This window comes from Crocuta crocuta, unplaced genomic scaffold, assembly GCF_008692635.1.
Source record: "Crocuta crocuta isolate KB4526 unplaced genomic scaffold, BGI_CrCroc_1.0 scaffold217, whole genome shotgun sequence".
NCBI classification, from domain to species: domain Eukaryota; kingdom Metazoa; phylum Chordata; class Mammalia; order Carnivora; family Hyaenidae; genus Crocuta; species Crocuta crocuta.
Window position 1 is genome coordinate 2,793,960 of NW_027532208.1, and position 16,710 is coordinate 2,810,669.

Below are 16,710 nucleotides of genomic sequence, written 5' to 3' on the forward strand. Positions count from 1 at the left end.
AAACAAGCATCTGAAGCAATTAACACTGGATTCCTTTGTGTGCCCATGGAGACCCCAACCCACAGGCCAGGAGTCTAGAAGTTGGGAAAGTGGTTGACGGGGTGGGTGGGGGATGGGGAGTCCTTTTGGGAGCACCAAATAAAGCTGCCTTGAAATTGAGCTGGGGGCTCTTTCTCTCCCTTAGAGTCACCAGTCGTGCGCCACCTAGCGTGGGTCCTGGGCAGAGCCGCGGTGCCCACCCTCTGTGGGAGGGGAGGGTGAGGATGAGGCCCCGCAGACACCGTTACCAGCCTGTAATTTTCTGTCAGAGACTGAGCGTGGTTGCTTGTTAGTGCTGTGGGATGCTGCCCTCTTTGAGAGACAGAGAACCTCTTTACTCTGTCGTAGAGATAAGATCACAGGCCAGAGGGCATAAACCTTTCCCTAGCTCAGTATGAATTGCAGGAGTGTTTCTCAGATGGGTTTACACTGTCCGTGTCACCCTTGCTAGTAACGGGTATGTGTCCTCGTTTCTACACGGACGTGCCGTGTGCCTAAGCCCCCCCTCGTCAGAACAGCCACGCAGATTTGCCTTAAACTGCTTCTCCTGGATGCTAGAGGCAGAGGAGGACTCTCTGGCTCCTCCCTGTGATGAACTTGGTCTCCACATTGTCCCGGGGGCCCTGGAGCCGGCACCCCCGGTCCCTGGCCACCCCTGCCAATCTGTGACAGGAAACCCAAATGCCAGGCTGGGTGCCCTGAGCACATTGGGCTTTCTTGGTGCGTGAAGCTAGGACAAAAGCATTCTTGTGCTTTTGGGAGACCAGGCCTCCTCTGCAGGGGGCCCCGGGGGTGGGCATTGACCCTCTGCGCTCGGTCAGGGCAGCTGGAAGCAGAACCTCACAGCGGGGTGGGGGTGGGGGGTTTTAAAACCTTCCCGTTGGATTGGTTCTTGCAATTTCAGTTTAGGCCCTGGGGACCAGGAGTCCTGGGTTTACTTGCTGACCCATCCGTCCTGACCAGGGCCTCCTGTGTGTAGGATCCTGTGCCTAAAATGAGCAGGAGCCCCAAGGGGAGCGCGAGGAGGCTGGGGCCTGTCCCCAGAGCCGCAGGGGGAAGGACTGACCACCTGGGGAGGCCAGCAGGGGCCGGGTGCCCTCTCGCCCACCCTCTCCAGGGCGGGGTGGCTCCGGCGAGGTTGTGGNTCCGTGACTTGCTCTCCTGTCTTGTTCACGGAAGATGACGCCGCCTCTCTCTCTCTCTCTCTCTCTCTCTCTGTCTCTCCCTCTTCCTCCGGCTTCCTCTGCCCTGTACTCCTCTCCCCTGGCCCGCCTCCCCGCCTCCCCGCCTGCCCGGGGCGGACCAGACCCAGACGCAGCTGGAGCACGCGCGCATTGGGGAGCTGGAGCAGAGCCTGCTACTGGAGAAGGCGCAGGCCGAGCGGCTGCTCCGGGAATTGGCCGACAACAGGGTAACGCCGCCCGCCGGCCCCGCCAGCGCCTCCGCCCCGTCACACCTCCTTCGGCTTCTCTGTTTTGGTTTTTCCTCTGTCTTTGGCTGCTTTCCTCGTTGTTGTTTTGCCTTTTGAACCCCTTCTAGGAGGGAAGCCGAGGCTTAGGGACGCTTCCACCCCATTGCCACGTGACGCCTGCTGGGAAGGAGGGGGCCCTTGACTCTCCGGGACTTTGTGCCCCAGCTCAGGGTCCCACAGGCTGCGACTGTCCTGTGAGACCCCTCCCTCCCCAGGCACTGCCACCACAAGGCTTTGTCATGTTCAGAAAGGGGGTGCCTCTTGGGAGCGTCCTGCCCCTTATACGGACAGGTACGGTGAGAATCTATCCATGCCTCCCTTCTCCCCGAGCTGGGGAGGAAGGCAGGAGGTCAGGGGGCTGCAGATCCAAGTTTCTCTAGCCTAGGGGGTCTTTTTTTTTTTTTTTTTAACATTTACTTATTTTTGAGAGGGAGAGAGAGGATCCGAAGCAGGCTCTGTGCTGACAGCAGTGAGCCCCACACAGGGCTCATACTCACGAACCTTGATCATGACCTGAGGCATTGGATGCTTAACTGCTTAACCAACAGAGCCACCCAGGCGCCCCCTAGGGGATCTTAATTGTGGTGGCAGGAGGGGCCAGCCAGAAGGACCTGGGGCTCTTGGGGAGTGGGAGTGTCCCTAGGGCCTGAGGTTCTGCGTCAGACCCACGGAGGGGCTGTTGAGATACAGTGAACCAGGGAAATCTTTGCTAGGGTGGGGGGAGGGCCTGCCAAGTCCCAGGTCCAGGTTCTGGGCCCAGCCCAGCCCAGCGTGGTTCTGGCAGCAGAACTAAATAGCCAGCTAGCAGTGATCCGCTCAAAGCATCTGAGCAGGGTGGGCCGCGGGGTGAGCCATGGTCAGTTTCTGCAGGTCGGCCTCAGCACACGAGTGTGTGCGTGTTGGGGGAGGGGGTCTGAGGACACACGGGGTCCCTTTGCGCACCCTGGCCGTTGTTGGGCGTCCGTACGTGCAGGCACACGTGTGTGCTGAGAGGCTGCTTGCAGAAACCCCCACCCAGCCGTGGTGGGCAGGCTGGAGTCCTCCATGCTGCGGCACCTTGATCTAGGATTCAACCTGGTCCTAAAAATAAAAACAGATTTTATTGAACTAAAGGTCGCCCTCAGAAGCAATTTTTTTTCAGTTAGCAAAAGGTTTAAAACATGCCAATGTATCGTTTCCAAGTCCACGACCATTGTCATGATCCACGTGGCATTTTTGGAGGATGGAGCCTCTGATCTCAGGTTTCCATCAGGAGGTGGGTCTGGGAGCGTTAATTTTGTCCTGCCTCAGGCATTAAACCAGACCCGTCTCTGGCCAGCCCCTCTGTGAATCGACCCTGTCTGGTTGGGGGACCCTCCTAGAGCCACATAATGCAAAATTCCCTCTTGAAGAAAGCCAGAACCTCAAATGAGTGGTTTCTTTTAACCACTGATTTGTCCCAAGCCACCGAGGGCGGCAGGGACAGTCCAGTCTCCGAATCACTGGACCGCAAGCCCAGGGAGTCTTCCTGGAGGCTGGGGGGCACCCAGGCGGGGGTGGGTGCCCTTCCCTTCCACAAACGTCCCCCACGGGGCTGGGGTCCGCCCCGCCCGCCAGCCCACTGACCTCTGTCTCCCTCTCTCCCGGGTAGCTGACCACAGTGGCTGAGAAGTCGCGCGTGCTGCAGCTGGAGGAGGAGCTGAGCCTTCGGCGCGGCGAGATCGAGGAGCTACAGCACTGCCTGCTGCACTCGGGCCCGCCGCCCGCCGACCACCCCGAGGCCGCCGAGACCCTGCGGCTGCGGGAGCGGCTGCTGTCGGCCAGCAAGGAGCACCCGAGGGAGAGCAGCATGTTGCGGGACAAATACGAGAAGGCCCTGCGGGCCTACCAGGCGGAGGTGGAGAAGCTCCGGGCAGCCAACGAGAAGTACGCGCAGGAGGTGGTGGACCTCAAGGCCAAGGTGCAGCAGGCCACCAGCGAGAACATGGGGCTCATGGACAACTGGAAGTCCAAGCTGGACTCGCTGGCCTCGGACCACCAGAAGTCCCTGGAGGACCTCAAGGCCACGCTGAACTCGGCCCCGGGGGCCCAGCAGAAGGAGCTCGGGGAGCTGAAGGCCGTGATGGAAGGCCAGCTGGAGCACCAGCTGGAGCATCAGCTGGAGCTGGGCAACCTGCGAGCCAAGCACGACATCGAGACCGCCATGCACGTCAAGGAGAAGGAGGGGCTGCGGCAGAAGCTGTGGGAGGCCCAGGAGGAGCTGGCGGGGCTGCGGCAGCACTGGCTGGGCCAGCTGGAGGTGCANAGGCCCAGGACCAGCGCCGGGACGCCGAGCTGCGGCTGCACGAGCTGGAGAAGCTGGACGTGGAGTACCGGGGCCAAGCGCAGGCCATCGAGTTCCTCAAGGAGCAGATCTCCCTGGCCGAGAAGAAGATGCTGGACCACGAGCTGCTCCAGCGGTCGGAAGCCCAGAGCAAGCAGGAGGCTGAGAGGCTGCGGGAGAGGCTTCTGGTCGCCGAAAACAGACTGCAGGCTGTCGAGGCCTTGCGTTCATCCCAGCATAGCAATGTAGGCGGCCGCCTCTTCTGCCGGGCTTCGGGGGCAGGGATGGGGCCCATGGGCATGGGGTGCCCCCCCCCCCCGCTGTTGGCCGACCCCTTCTTCCCAGCCAGGTCCAGGCGAGAACAGAGGGCACGCCCCCTGCATGGCTCCGTCCGTAGCGCAGGGTGGCCGTGGGGACCCGAGGTGGCCAGAGCTGGCCTGGCTGGGTCCCCACAGCCCAGGCCTGAGGAGGGCTGTGTACCTGGGCACAGAGCACAGGGCCCCTCCCGATCCCCAGGCAGGCCCCTGGTTCTCCCAGACGCGTCCTCCAATGCAGGCTCCCGGGCCTCCCCCAGGCACCAGCAGGAGGTCTGTGGGGCTCGTGCGGCGTGTAGGGCGAGCTCTGCCAGTCCCCAAAGGGTGTCCCATCTCCACCCCGAGCACCGACCCTCTCACCAGCCCTCATGAGCCTGAGCAGGCTGTCCAGCACCCACAGCGGGGGGGTTCCAGAGTGGGCGCTGCAAGGTAGAAGGGCGTAGCCTCAGAGAGGCTGCCGCTACCGGCATCACTTCTGCTCCAGACCTCCAAGGCCTTGAGACGCCTAGCACGTCTTCAGCTCAGCATGCTGGGGAGGCCGAGGGCCGGGGTAGCGCAGGCTGTATCCACTCCAGCCAGGAAGGGCCTTTTGAGTGGCTCTGGGCACCAAATCGGGACTGACATTGCCCAGTCTCACCTTAGCTCTTGCAAGGTCAGTGTCGGCTCTGTTTCACAGATGAGCAAACCGAGGCTGAGACAGAAGCTCTCCCGGGGTTTCCTGCCCACCAGAGGCAGAGGTCAAGTCCAGCCCCACTGCTGGGATGACAGAAGTCAAACCCTACGTTGAAGGACCGCTAGCAGCATGAGCATTTCCTTTATACGGGCCCTGGGCCTTCGTGAGCTCCTGATTCCCCTTGGGCATTAAGTTCGCATCCCAGCATCAAGGAAGTGTTTGAAAGTTTCAAGGAACAAGATACCTTTTTCTAAAGGGAGCACTGCCTGCATCATGGCTTGCCCTCCCAGGGTGGCAGCCTTTCTGCCCCCCTTCTCTCGGGGAGGGACGATTTTTTTAGCAAGTGCGGCCCCAGGACCCTGGGCAGAGTCAGAGTAGCCTGTGTGCAAATGGCCTCAGTGTCTTCTCAGAGCAGGGGCAGCCAGGCCTGGGACCCCAGGACCTGGACTCCCTTAGCAGAGGAGGTTTTGGATTGCTGTGGTTCCAGAGGACAGCCCCCCTGTACCTCCAGTCACAGATCTTAGGCTGAGGAGTGGGCGGTGACCTCAGGAAGCCCCCGTCTCTCGATTCCACACACATGGGGCCTTGGCTGGGACCCACGTGACTCCCAGATGCAGGGATTTCAGTGTAGAGACAACCAGCTGAGGCTTAAAAAAGGGGGCTCGGGATGTATGAGCAGAAGTATGAGCGGCAGGTTGGTGGAGGTGACTGCCTGCTCAGCTCGGGGCTGCCCCAATCCGCAGCTTTAGACTGGCAAACCACAGGCCCAGAGGATGGCCCACTCAGGCAGGAGGCTGAAAACTTTTTCCCAAGAAGCCGTGGGGAGTCTGTTAATGTTGCCCATTCAGATTTTTTTTCTTTTTTTCTCAATTGATCATTTCTTCTTTGCCTTTTGGGCTTATTATTAAAAAGTAGTAGCATTTATTGAAGCTGCCCCGGGCCACCTGATGCTTCTCTTATGGATGGAATCCAAGGCTGGGATTTTGCCTCTGGATGATGATGGAAACAGATTTTCTGGGACTAATCTCAGTGGGCATCCCAGGGAGGGAGACATCTGTTTGATATAATAGATGTTTTCAACAAAGGAAGGGGTGGGAGGCATTCCCATGGAAGCTATACAAACAGCCTTCAGGGGCGCTGGGGGCAGGTGGGGGTTCTGGGTGGTCAGGGAGGCAGGATCGAGAACATCTCTGCTTCTTGCCACTGTACCAAGTCCCCGAGAGCCACCCTGTACAGGGGTGAGGCGGGCCAGCAGGGGCAGGGGCCGTGCGTCCCCCTTACCAGGCTCTTCTTTCAGATGATCGAGTCCAACGACATTTCAGAGGAGAAGGTCAGGATGAAGGAGACTGTGGAGGGTGAGTGGCCGCTGGGCTGGGTGGGACCCTGGGCTTTTGGTTTCCCACGGGCTGCGCACCTGCTGCTCGCCAGGTGAGAGGCGATGAGTCAGGTTATTAAGTGCCAGGCATTGTGCTAAAGCCGCCTTGTGACTCCTTGAGTTTTCACTTTATTTCTGAAATCGGTGTAAGCCTCAAATGGCCCAAAGGGTAGTGTCCCGCAAAGGACACTGAGTTCTCCCCCTGAAGGCACCGCGTTGGCCGGCTTAGGTTTACTTTGCAGACACGTTTATGCACATCCAAACCTGTAGGCAGCAGATGGAACCTCCCCACTGTTCGGCCCTTTCTCCTTTCCATTTAACGATGCATCTTGGAGCGGCGCCTGGAGGGCTTGGTCGGTTAAGCGTCTGAGTCTTGGTTTCAGCTCAGGTCACGATCTCATGGTTCGTGACATAAAGCCCCACGCCAAGCTCTGTGCTGACCGCGCGGAGCCTGCTTGGGATTCTCTTGTCTCCTCATTCTGCCCCTTCCCCGCTCGTGTGTGTGAGCACCTGTGCGTGCTCTCTCTTGCTCACTCTCAAAATGAATAAACTTAAAAATAGAATCGGCTAGGGGCGCCTGGGTGGCTTAGTTGGTTAAGCGTCCGACTTTCGCTTAGGTTATGATCTCGCGGTNACTAAAACCAGATTGGTATTTTATTGGTGTTTCATTTATAAAGTAACGTACAGAAATGTAATGTTTCTTGCATTTTCCATAGAGTGATTTTTAGCACCGCTCTGAGGCTATCCCGTATTTGAACGCACATGGCTGAGTGCCTTGGGTACCAGTATCCCAGTTTTCCACTCAAGGAAACTGAGGCTCCGAGAGTTAAGCGGCCCAAGACCGCACAGTGTGGGAGTCTCTTATCAGAGCGGGTCACCCGGAGAGAGGGCCGCTGTGGGGAAGCACCCGGGCCCTGCAGGGTGAATGTGGCCTCGTTCTACGGTTCGTGCAGGAAGGCCTCCCCGTCACCCACTGCACCTGGCGCACTGATGGCCCCTTGTCTCTTCCTTCTCCCCAGGCCTTCAGGACAAGCTGAACAAGAGGGACAAAGAGGTAGCAGCCTTGCTGTCGCAGACCGAGATGCTCAGGGCCCAAGTAAGTGGTAAGTCTCCTTCCCGCAGGGCAGACACGGGGGGCTCTCACCGGGGCTTCAGCCGGTCGGCCACGGACCGGGCGAGGAGGCACCGTAGCCCAGTCCCCCCACACTTGCACCTGAGCAGTGGTGAGTGGGCGGGTGTAGCCCCACATTGTCCGTAAGATAAGCAAGGACCCGGCCCCCTTCTTCCCGAGAGTCGCTGTCTGTAACTCCCCAGGTTTCTCTCCGGCCTTGAGGGCCTTTTCATAGGCCGGTCCCAAAGCTACAGCGTAGCCGCCGCCCCCCAGGGCCTTTCTAGATGAAATGCCAGCATCTCAGATTCCGGGGGAAAGGATGCCGGCCGCACACAGACGACACGAGGACCGAGGGGGAGCCGGGGGCGGGGCCGGGGTCTGGGATTTGTCATTCCGTGAACTGTCCCCCCTCCGGGGAAATGGTTCCCACCCCCACTTCTGTCCAGGTCCCAGAATGCTCACGTGGCCCAACTGGTCCTGGCAAAGGTCAGTTGACCTCAAAGCCCTCCGAGGCTTAGGTGACAGCTTTGCACTCCTGCGTCCGGGACGCGGTGTAAATGCCCAGGAAGGGGGACCGCTGCCCCAGCCCCCCAGGTGCCTGCGCCGCCGTGCTTGGGGCTGCGGCCTGCTCTGTGTGGCCCTCGCTGCCTGGCTGTGCGGGACGAGGGAGACCCGCCCGGCCGGCTGGGCAGAGCCGGCTCCCCGCCCGGGCCGTCACCCCCCCTCCCCCACACGACCCCAGGCGGGACACGTTCCCACGGCCACCCTGCCCCTCTCTCTGCTCTCCCTGCCGGCTGACCCTCAGCACTGGAGGCCAAGTGCAAGGCGGGAGAGAAGAAGGTGGACACCCTCCAGAAGGAGAAGCGGCGCCTGGAGGCCGAGCTGGACGCTGTGTCCCGCAAGACCCACGACGCCTCAGGCCAGCTGGTCCTCATCAGCCAGGAGCTGCTCAGGAAGGAGCGGTGAGGCATCCCACCGACAGAGGCAGGGCAGGGGTGGGGCGGGTGGGGCAGTGGCTGCCTAGTCCTCCACTAAGCTCAGCTGAAGCCGCAGAATCCTCAACACGGATCTCCGGGCAGAGCCTGTAGGAAAGATTAGTGGTTCCCAAACTCCTTGGCCTCCGGGACCCCTTTAAACACTTAACAGTGAAGAGAGTTCCTAAACAGCGTCTGCTAATTTAGTTTATATTTGCCATATTAGCAGTGAAAACAGAAACTTGGAAGCATTTCTTAATCTGTTTAAAAATTATCACAAGCTGGGGCTCCTGGGGAGATTAAACATCTGACTCTTGGTTTCGGCTCAGGTCATGATCTCACGGTCGTGAGTTCGAGCCCCATGGCAATCTCTACGCTGGCAGCATGGAGCCTGCTTGGGATTCTCTCTCTCTCTCCCCTTCTCTCTCTGCCCTTCCCCCACTTGTGCTGTCTCTGTGTCTCTTAAAATAAATAAACTTTAAAAAATTGTCACAAGCAGGGGGCACCTGGGTGGCTCAGTCGGTTAAGCATCCAACTTCAGCGCATGATCTCACAGTTCGTGAGTTCAAGTCCCACATCGGGCTCTGTGCTGACAGCTCAGAGCCTGGAGCCTGCTTTAGATTCTGTGTCTCCCTCTCTCTCTGCCTTTCCCCCACTCATGCTCTGTCTCTCTCTATCTTTCTCTGTCTCAAAAATAAAGATTAAAAAATTAAAAATAATAATTAAAAAATATAAAATCTTAAAAAGTAAAAAACAAATAGAATGTCTTACGTGAGCTCTCTTCAATGAATGTTTTGTTTGTTTTTTAATTTTTTTTTAATGTTTTATTTATGTTTGAGAGGGAGACACAGGATCTATAGCAGGCTCCAGGCTCTGAGCTGTCAGCACACAGCCCAACACAGGGCTCGAACCCATGAACCGTGAGATCATGACCTGAGCCGAAGTCGGGCACTTAACCAATTGAGCCACGCAGGCATCCCTTGTTTTATTTTTTAATTAAACATTCTGTTCTCTCTTTATTTTAAGTTTATATATTTATTTAGAGAGAGAGTACATGTGTGTATATGAGCAGGAAAGGGGCAGGGTGAGAGGGAGAGAGAATCCCAAGCAGGCTCCGTGCTGTCAGCACAGAGCCAGACGTGGGGCTCGAGCCCACAAACCATGAGATCATGACCTGAGTCAAAATCAAGAGTCAGACGCTTAAGCAAGTGAGCCACCCAGGCGTCCCTGTTCTCTCTTTTTTTAAACTTGAAAAACGTTCTAGAAAAGTCCCAGTGCTCTTGACCATCCCATCCCCAAATCTGGCCCCTTGGTTTCATGCTTCATGTTTCCACTGCGGTGCCTCCCAGCACAGGTGGGTGCCCTGTCCCTGTCAGGGTGGCCCATCAGGGTGTCCCTGTCAGAGTGCCGGTGGGCACCCGGCAAATCTTCCAACCGTGGGGACAGAGGGCCAGGCCTCACTAGCTTTTCTGTGCCCCCCACCGGCCCCCACCAGGAGCCTGAACGAACTTCGAGTGCTGCTGCTGGAGGCCAACCGCCACTCGCCGGGGCCCGAGAGGGACCTGAGCCGCGAGGTGCACAAGGCTGAGTGGCGGATCAAGGAGCAGAAACTCAAGGATGACATCCGGGGCCTGCGAGAGAAGCTGACTGGGCTGGTGTGTGACCACGGGATGGCCCGGGGGTAGGGGCATGGCAGGGGGGGCCGTGGCAACTGGCAGCCTCCTAGGGCCAAGTCCCAGGGAGGGTTCGAAGTGCCCTAGAATCGCAGACAAGGTCAGCGACGTAGCTGGTGGAAGGGCCAGGGGCGACCCATTTGCAGACATCGTGGGCGGCCGTGTGGTCGTCTGGGTGACTCAGGGCACGGGAAGACTTCTGGAGAACTTGAGCTTGTCCAGAACTACGATGGACGATGCAGAGTGAGCTCCCTGTCCAGGGAAGGAATTAAGCCAGAAACTAGCTCCTTGCTCAGGGTTCTGCAGTGGGGATTCACGCATTGGTCTAAGGAGGGAGATAGGTGAGTACATCGAAGCACCTTCTAACCCTAGTTGCTGGGCCCAGTCAGTTCCAGGGTGTGGACAGGATCCTGTCTGGGAAGACAGGCTGCTGTCATGGGAAGTTGCCCGGAAGCCCCTCACTGCCCTCCCACTCAGCCGCGTGGGTTTGGCCATTGGAGGAGACAGAGGAAGGAAGGCCTCAAGGGCAGGAGGGAGGAACAGGACCCGCCCACAGCTGTGGGGGCCCGTAGGGCCAAGGGGTAAGGTCACTCACACTCCCCCCTCCAATCCTGGCGGGTCTAGCCAGCAGGCAAGATTTCAGGGTCCTTTGCGGGCCTTGTGGCTCTGTGAGTCTGGGCATAACTCCGGACCAGACAAGGCCCTGGGGCACAGACTTCAAAGTTGTGATTCTCTGAGACTTTCCCTGAGCCTCCAGGAGGGGGCAGTGCTGTTTTGGCTCCTCTCGGTGGGGAACAGGAGGGTCTAGTTCACATGAATGTGGGAAGTTCCCCTTCCCGCGGGGCAGCCTCTCCTGTGTCTCCCTGAGCTGTCGCCCGTGCCACGGGAGAACTAGGGAAGGGCTCCGTGGCCAGAAGACCCCCAGAGTGAGGGAGTTCTAGGCGGAGAATCAGGGTGGAGCAGAAGGATCTGGAAGCACGCGGCCCAGGGGCAGTTTGTGTGGGAGCAAGGAGGTGGGCAGGTGTCGGTTGTGAAAGACTTGGGAGGTGAACATGACAAATGTCCTGTTGGGGGAGGGGAGGAGGGTAAGAGGTGATGATGCTGTGGGTCTGGGGGTGAAGGGAAGGGACCCACACATGAAGACAGTGGACGTGGTGGGGGAAGTGGGGGCCACTAGAAGGGAGGGGGCTCTGCAATTCAGGTCTTGGTGAATGTGATGCATCCGACAGCCTGGGAGTTCAGGGCAGGGGACAAAGCATAGTTCACTGGGGACCCTCAAAGCCCTGACCCAGAGGGCCAATGGGCCAGGAGAGTTTCCAGCCTGGAGGAGGGGCCACCCTCCCCAGCACGTGTGTGCGCATGCGCACACCCACACGGCCACGCGCGCACTCTCCCTCCGCCCCTTCTGCTTCCAGGACAAAGAGAAGTCCCTGTCGGACCAGAGGCGCTACTCGCTCATTGACCCGTCCTCGGCTCCTGAGCTCCTGAGGCTGCAGCACCAGCTCATGAGCACAGAAGACGCGCTGCGGGACGCGCTGGACCAGGCTCAGCAGGTGGAGAAGCTCATGGAGGCCATGAGGGGCCCCGACAAGTCCCAGGTGAGCCATGGGGCCAGCCATGGGGCACTGTCCTCGGGAAGCATGGCCCTGTCCTCTGGGAGCCCCAGCCCCAAAGGTACATGGCTTGATCTTGGGGAGCTCAGACCAAGCTGGGGATGCAGCCTTGCCCGAGAGCCTTGGTCCTCCTTGATGTCCTGGAATCCCCCTGTTCTGGAGAGCCTCTGAGGGCCCTATGGGGAAGACCTCGCCACCTAGTGGCCAAACCAGGAACTGCTGCCTGGTGCGCCTCAGTATATGCGGTCGACTCTTAACAGGCGGGCCTCAATTCCGGATCTGCAAACGGCATCCACCAGCAAGACAAGGCCCACAAGCAAGAGGTAAGGGGCGCCCTGGCCCGGGGGAGACCTCCTGCCACAGCCCCGGCCCTTCCTTCGTGGCCGACTTCTCTGGACAAAACCCCCCGAAAAGCCACCAGAATCACAAAGGTGCATTCGTGGCAGAGGCTACACAGTCGGGTGGCTCACAGGCTGCGGCCAGTGCCATCAGACTTGGCTTGGCCATCATCGTATCTCTGGTTTTGTTTCGTTTTTGTTTTTTTTTTTTTTTTACTTTTATAATAAAGGTTACATACATGTCTATTGGGAAACTTTGGAGGGAAAAATCCAAAATAGGTAAAGAAGATAGTCACCCATAACCCTCCTACCCAGAAATGACCACGTGATATCTTTCTTGAACATTCCTGTGTGTGTGTGTGCACACGTACATGCCCTGTCAGTCCTTGTTACTCACAGATTCCTTATTTGCAAACCTATCTCCTCGATAAAATTTGTGACCTCAGAATCCATACTCAGGGCACATAGGTGGTGACTGATGGACGTGTGCAGAGTGGAGAAAAAGTCGAGTCACCTGACGTGCACATTCCCAGCCGAGGTCCAGCAGGGCGACGCTCTGCCGCCCTGTTCCCGCTCTCAGAAGTCAACAAGTGTCCTTTCCACAGTCTATTTTGTGCCATGTTGGTTGCATTTCTGTGCACACAGGCACCCAATGCTCTTTGTGAAACGCCTCTGCTCTCGGCCCTTCCCCTAAGCTGCTCCCATCCTACCTCCCGTCTCATCACACCCTAGGCACTGCAGAGTGGCTTTTCCTGCCCCCGGGCCTTTGCACGTGCTGTCCCCGCTACTTGGCACAAGTGGGCTCTCAAACAGCCCATGCCACTCCCTCTGCGTTCCGAGAGACACTTGCTGATTGAGGCCTTGCTCTCCCCAGGAGAAGCACTGACCCTGAGGGACACCGTGGAGCAGCCGAGTCCACAGCAGAGCCCCTCCGGCCTGCCCCAGCAGCGCCCCCTCCAGGCAGGGGCCAGGACTGTCACTTCAGAGACAAGAACAGTGTTTGTAACAGTAACGTACCCACTGCAGCAGACAGTCCCCCACCCCGACCCCCTGCCGGACCGGGAGGCTTCCTCAAGCACCACCTTCCATAGCCACGGTACAGTCCTGGCCTGGACCCTAGGACCTTCAGCCTGGACTCCTGGGACGCCCCGGCAGTTTCTGGAGTTTGGGGAGGCCGAGGCAATCCAGCCAGGCCCCTCTCAAGCTGCCCCGAGGACCGTCTTGGCACCCCGGGCGTGACCCTGCCCTCCCTTTCTTCTCCTCCTTCTCCCGGGTTCCCCTGAGACCCCAGAGAGCCATTGTCCCGGGAAAAGGTCAGAGGGGGCCCAGCTGGGCACCAAGGAAGGCAGGCCAGGCCTCAGGAGCCGGGTGGGGACCCCCTTTTCTTCAGCTACTTCCAGGCCTAGCCAGTCCCCCGGCTTCTTGTCCCCACATGCTGAGCCTCCTTCAAACAGTGGTACAAGACCCGCCTGTCAGCTGGTCTGCCCGGTGAGGCCCGGGTTCAAGGTGTTGGGGGGCAAGGTCCTTCTCCCCCGACCCCCCAACACCGTCTCACATACACAGCTCCAAGCTGCTGGCCAGAGGGTAGCCACCAAGGCCAGGAGCCACAGTATTAGGAAAGTTTGGAAGCCCCCTCCCCCTCCCCACCACGGACCTGGCTTGGAGCGGGGGCAGGGTGGCTGCAGGGGTACCCAGAGCCAGGGCTCCACGTTTTGACTGGTCAGTAACGTGTCTCCTGGGCTGACGAGATATTCCAGAGCGGGGCCCGTGCCCTGCAGGCTCATACAGCCACCGACCCTTGGCACACGCACAGAGGGACCGCGCGTACGCATGCGCATTCACACTCCTAGGACCGAGCCCCATGCCCGGCAGCCCCGCTCCCACGTGCGCCGCAGACGTTCCTGCAACTTGGCCGTGCACATACACACCCGGGCACGTATGGGGGAGCGTGCAGGGGCGCGTGTGCCACGCACATGCACCGACAGCCCCCTTTCTTACCAGGCACCTGCCCAGAGCTTTGTAAGCCTGTCTCCTGTAGCCAAGGAAAGAGCCGAGGGATGTTGACGACGAGAAAAAAAATCTAACTGCCTCTCCCCTGTGCCCCTCGAGTCCGGCGGAGCTACTCCAGACCCCTGTGTAGCGGGAAAAGCCAGTTTAGAAAGCCTCTACGTCTGGAGGGCCCTCAGGCTACTGCCTTGCACCTGCCTCCACCTCCCCCAGCTCAAGGGGAGTTTTCATTCTGGGTCCTCCCCTGCAGGAGGCTCACGGGGTCAGCCTGATGCCCCGAAATGCACCAGGATGGGTATGCAGACTGTGGCCTGGGGACTACCTCAGTGGCCCTTGGGTGCTCCCAGGCCCAGATGCGTGTGGTTCCCATCCTTGCCCAGATGCAGCCCATCCTGGGGGAGGGGGGGCAGCCGGTTCGTCCCATCAGCCCCCCATCCATCCCCCACTGGCTTCCAGTAGCTCTCGCATGCGGTTTCATTAACAGCAGTCTAGAAGCGATGCTTTAGTGACCTAACCCAGAGTCGAATACTACTCTTTCGAGCAAAATCTGGCAGCTCCCCCCGCCTACAGGAGGCACTGACTAGTCTACTAACAGCCAAAAGCCCACACCAGGGGGGGCTGAGCCCCCAAGGCGTCTGGCAGGTGGCACACAGGCCATTTGCGTGCAAGCATCTCCGCCTATCCGGTGTGGGCTCAGCCGTGCCCCATCCCCATGCCCTCCCGCACCCCTGCCCTCCCCAAAGTGGAATTGTTGAAGTGTGGCGAGTCTGTGCTCGAGACAATAAAGCTTGTGACTGAGGTCTAAGGGCCTTCGTTGTCTGCTTCTCTCTGTGGGCGCCCCAGCGTGTGCCAGGAGTTGATACCAGATCTGTTAGCTGCCAACTAATTCCTACTCAGTTGTGAATGGCTGATGGGGGCCTCAGAGGGCCTGGCATTAAGAAGTCCGGGAGACTGGACCTGGCCTTGTCCAAAGAGCAGGAGCCCAGCAGGGACGGGCTGAGCACCAGCAAGAGGCCAGCGGGAAGGGTGGTCTAGCAAGGCTGCAGGAAGGCCGGGCGGGGGGAGGGGGGTTGAATTTGAATCTGCTAGAAGGGTGACTGGGCCCAGAAGGAAAAAAACTGAAGAATCCCTGATGTCCAAAATGACGAAATGTGAGTTCCGTGAGTTTGGTGAGAACACGTAACCTCAGTGAACAAATTCTACCTCCTGCAGCCCGCTTTCTAGGGATCAAAGGAATAGTCAAGGTTTTGCAAGCTCTGTGGTCATTTTACAGGCTTCGCGGGAGATGGTGCCTCCCTGGGAGACCAAATGAGGCCCTCGAGGTTAACAGTTGAGTCTGGAAGATTCGTGTGGTCCTGGGCGCTGCATCAGCACAGAGGGAGGAAGTCCTCAGGGGAAGAGTTGGAAGGGGGCTGTGTGCACAGGTGTGGCCAGGGCTCAGGGAACCCACAGGGGACCATCGCTACCCCCAAAGGGGCAGAGCAAAGGAGCTGCAAATGGAGCCCAAAACTGCAGCCGTGGAGGGGCCCCCACCCCAAGCGGTGCGATCCAGGCGGGCAGGAGCTGGTGGTAATGAGCCCAACCTGGAGCCCGGGCAAGGCAGCCTGTCGGAGGGCGAGAGGCCAGCGCCTGGGCGCACAGAACCGACCTTACCAGCCCAGCGTTTGGAGATTGGAAGAGCTCCTGCAAACAGGATTCTCTCCTCTCCAGGCTGCTCAAACACCTCTGTGATTTCTGAGAAAATCACAGGAAGTTTCAGAGGAAAAACCTCAGGTCCTAAGCAAAAACATGCCGAGGGCACAGCGGAAGTAACTGGCAAGCAAGGTGGAGAGCAGAGCTCGGGTCAGCTGCGCTGCTCACGCGGGAGGGGGCGCGGCCCCAGGGCGGAAACCAGGGGGCCACCGCGGTGACAGTGATGGACGCAGCAACGGTGATGGACGCAGATGAGGACGGGTGATCCCTCCAGACGACGCGCTCCAGAAAATGAGTGTCCTGTGTGCAGCCGGGGTCCTCCACACGCATCACGAAGCCAGCCAGGCTGATGGCAAGAATCGAAACAGACAGGAGGGCTGTGCGCCAGGCACCCAAGTCGTCCACGAATTAGGTGAATAGCCAGGAGTGGAAGACAGTAATGAGGAGACGGTTCTCCACCTGGGGACCATGGAGCTCTAAGAAATGGGGGGTGGGAGTGGGGGCAAAGAACAAGGACACAAATCCTGCACCCCCGATCCTGAAACAGGCAGGGTATGAGAAAACAGAGGCTCCATCAGAGAGGCCGTCAAGGAAGGCTATCCCCAGGCAAGGACCAGGGTCAAAGCAAAGAGGGAAGAAATGGCTCAGGAGAGGCTGAGGAAAGAGAAGAGGCTAATTAAGGAGTAGGAATTTCCCAGGAGACACAGGGAGGCTCTGGGGAGAGGGGGACAGGGGTAAACAACAGAGGGAACTGCCTTCGTGGGCATGGCAGGATGGGGGAGACAAAGGGGAGATGGGTAGTGGCAAGAGTCAGCGATCGCAGGAAGTGCTGGAAAACACCTGCCGAATCCAGTGGAATGCGTCAGCATAAACCCAGAATGTCCCATCAGGAGACTTCTAACAGGGCGGTAGGAGTGACAGCACAAGTCCGTGATGATGGTCACGACACTGACAATGACAGTACTGGGACAGCGCTGGTAATAACCACCTGTCTTCAACACGCGCCGTGTGCCAGGCACTGTGGGGAGCGAGCCACGCTGAATCCTCCCAACAGCCGTCTGCACCGTTCACATCATGACTGTCCCCGGGAGGGCTCTGAAACGAAGGAGGGAACAGAATGCAACAGAA

The 16,710-nt window shown here is 58.8% G+C and overlaps 1 protein-coding gene across 1 annotated transcript in view; it reads left to right on the top strand.

Moving 5' to 3' along the window:
* CLIP2 (CAP-Gly domain containing linker protein 2) overlaps window positions 1-14,695 on the top strand; it is a 52,560-nt gene extending 37,865 nt beyond the window's left edge. Inside the window, 10 exon segments of the mRNA XM_077777792.1 lie at window positions 1,346-1,450; window positions 3,141-3,789; window positions 3,792-4,057; window positions 6,097-6,154; window positions 7,194-7,277; window positions 8,091-8,247; window positions 9,755-9,914; window positions 11,348-11,530; window positions 11,806-11,868; window positions 12,758-14,695. Of these exon segments, the coding sequence (XP_077633918.1) occupies window positions 1,346-1,450; window positions 3,141-3,789; window positions 3,792-4,057; window positions 6,097-6,154; window positions 7,194-7,277; window positions 8,091-8,247; window positions 9,755-9,914; window positions 11,348-11,530; window positions 11,806-11,868; window positions 12,758-12,769 (1,737 nt within the window). The 3' untranslated portion in view covers window positions 12,770-14,695.
* The last annotated feature ends 2,015 nt before the right edge of the window (window positions 14,696-16,710 follow it).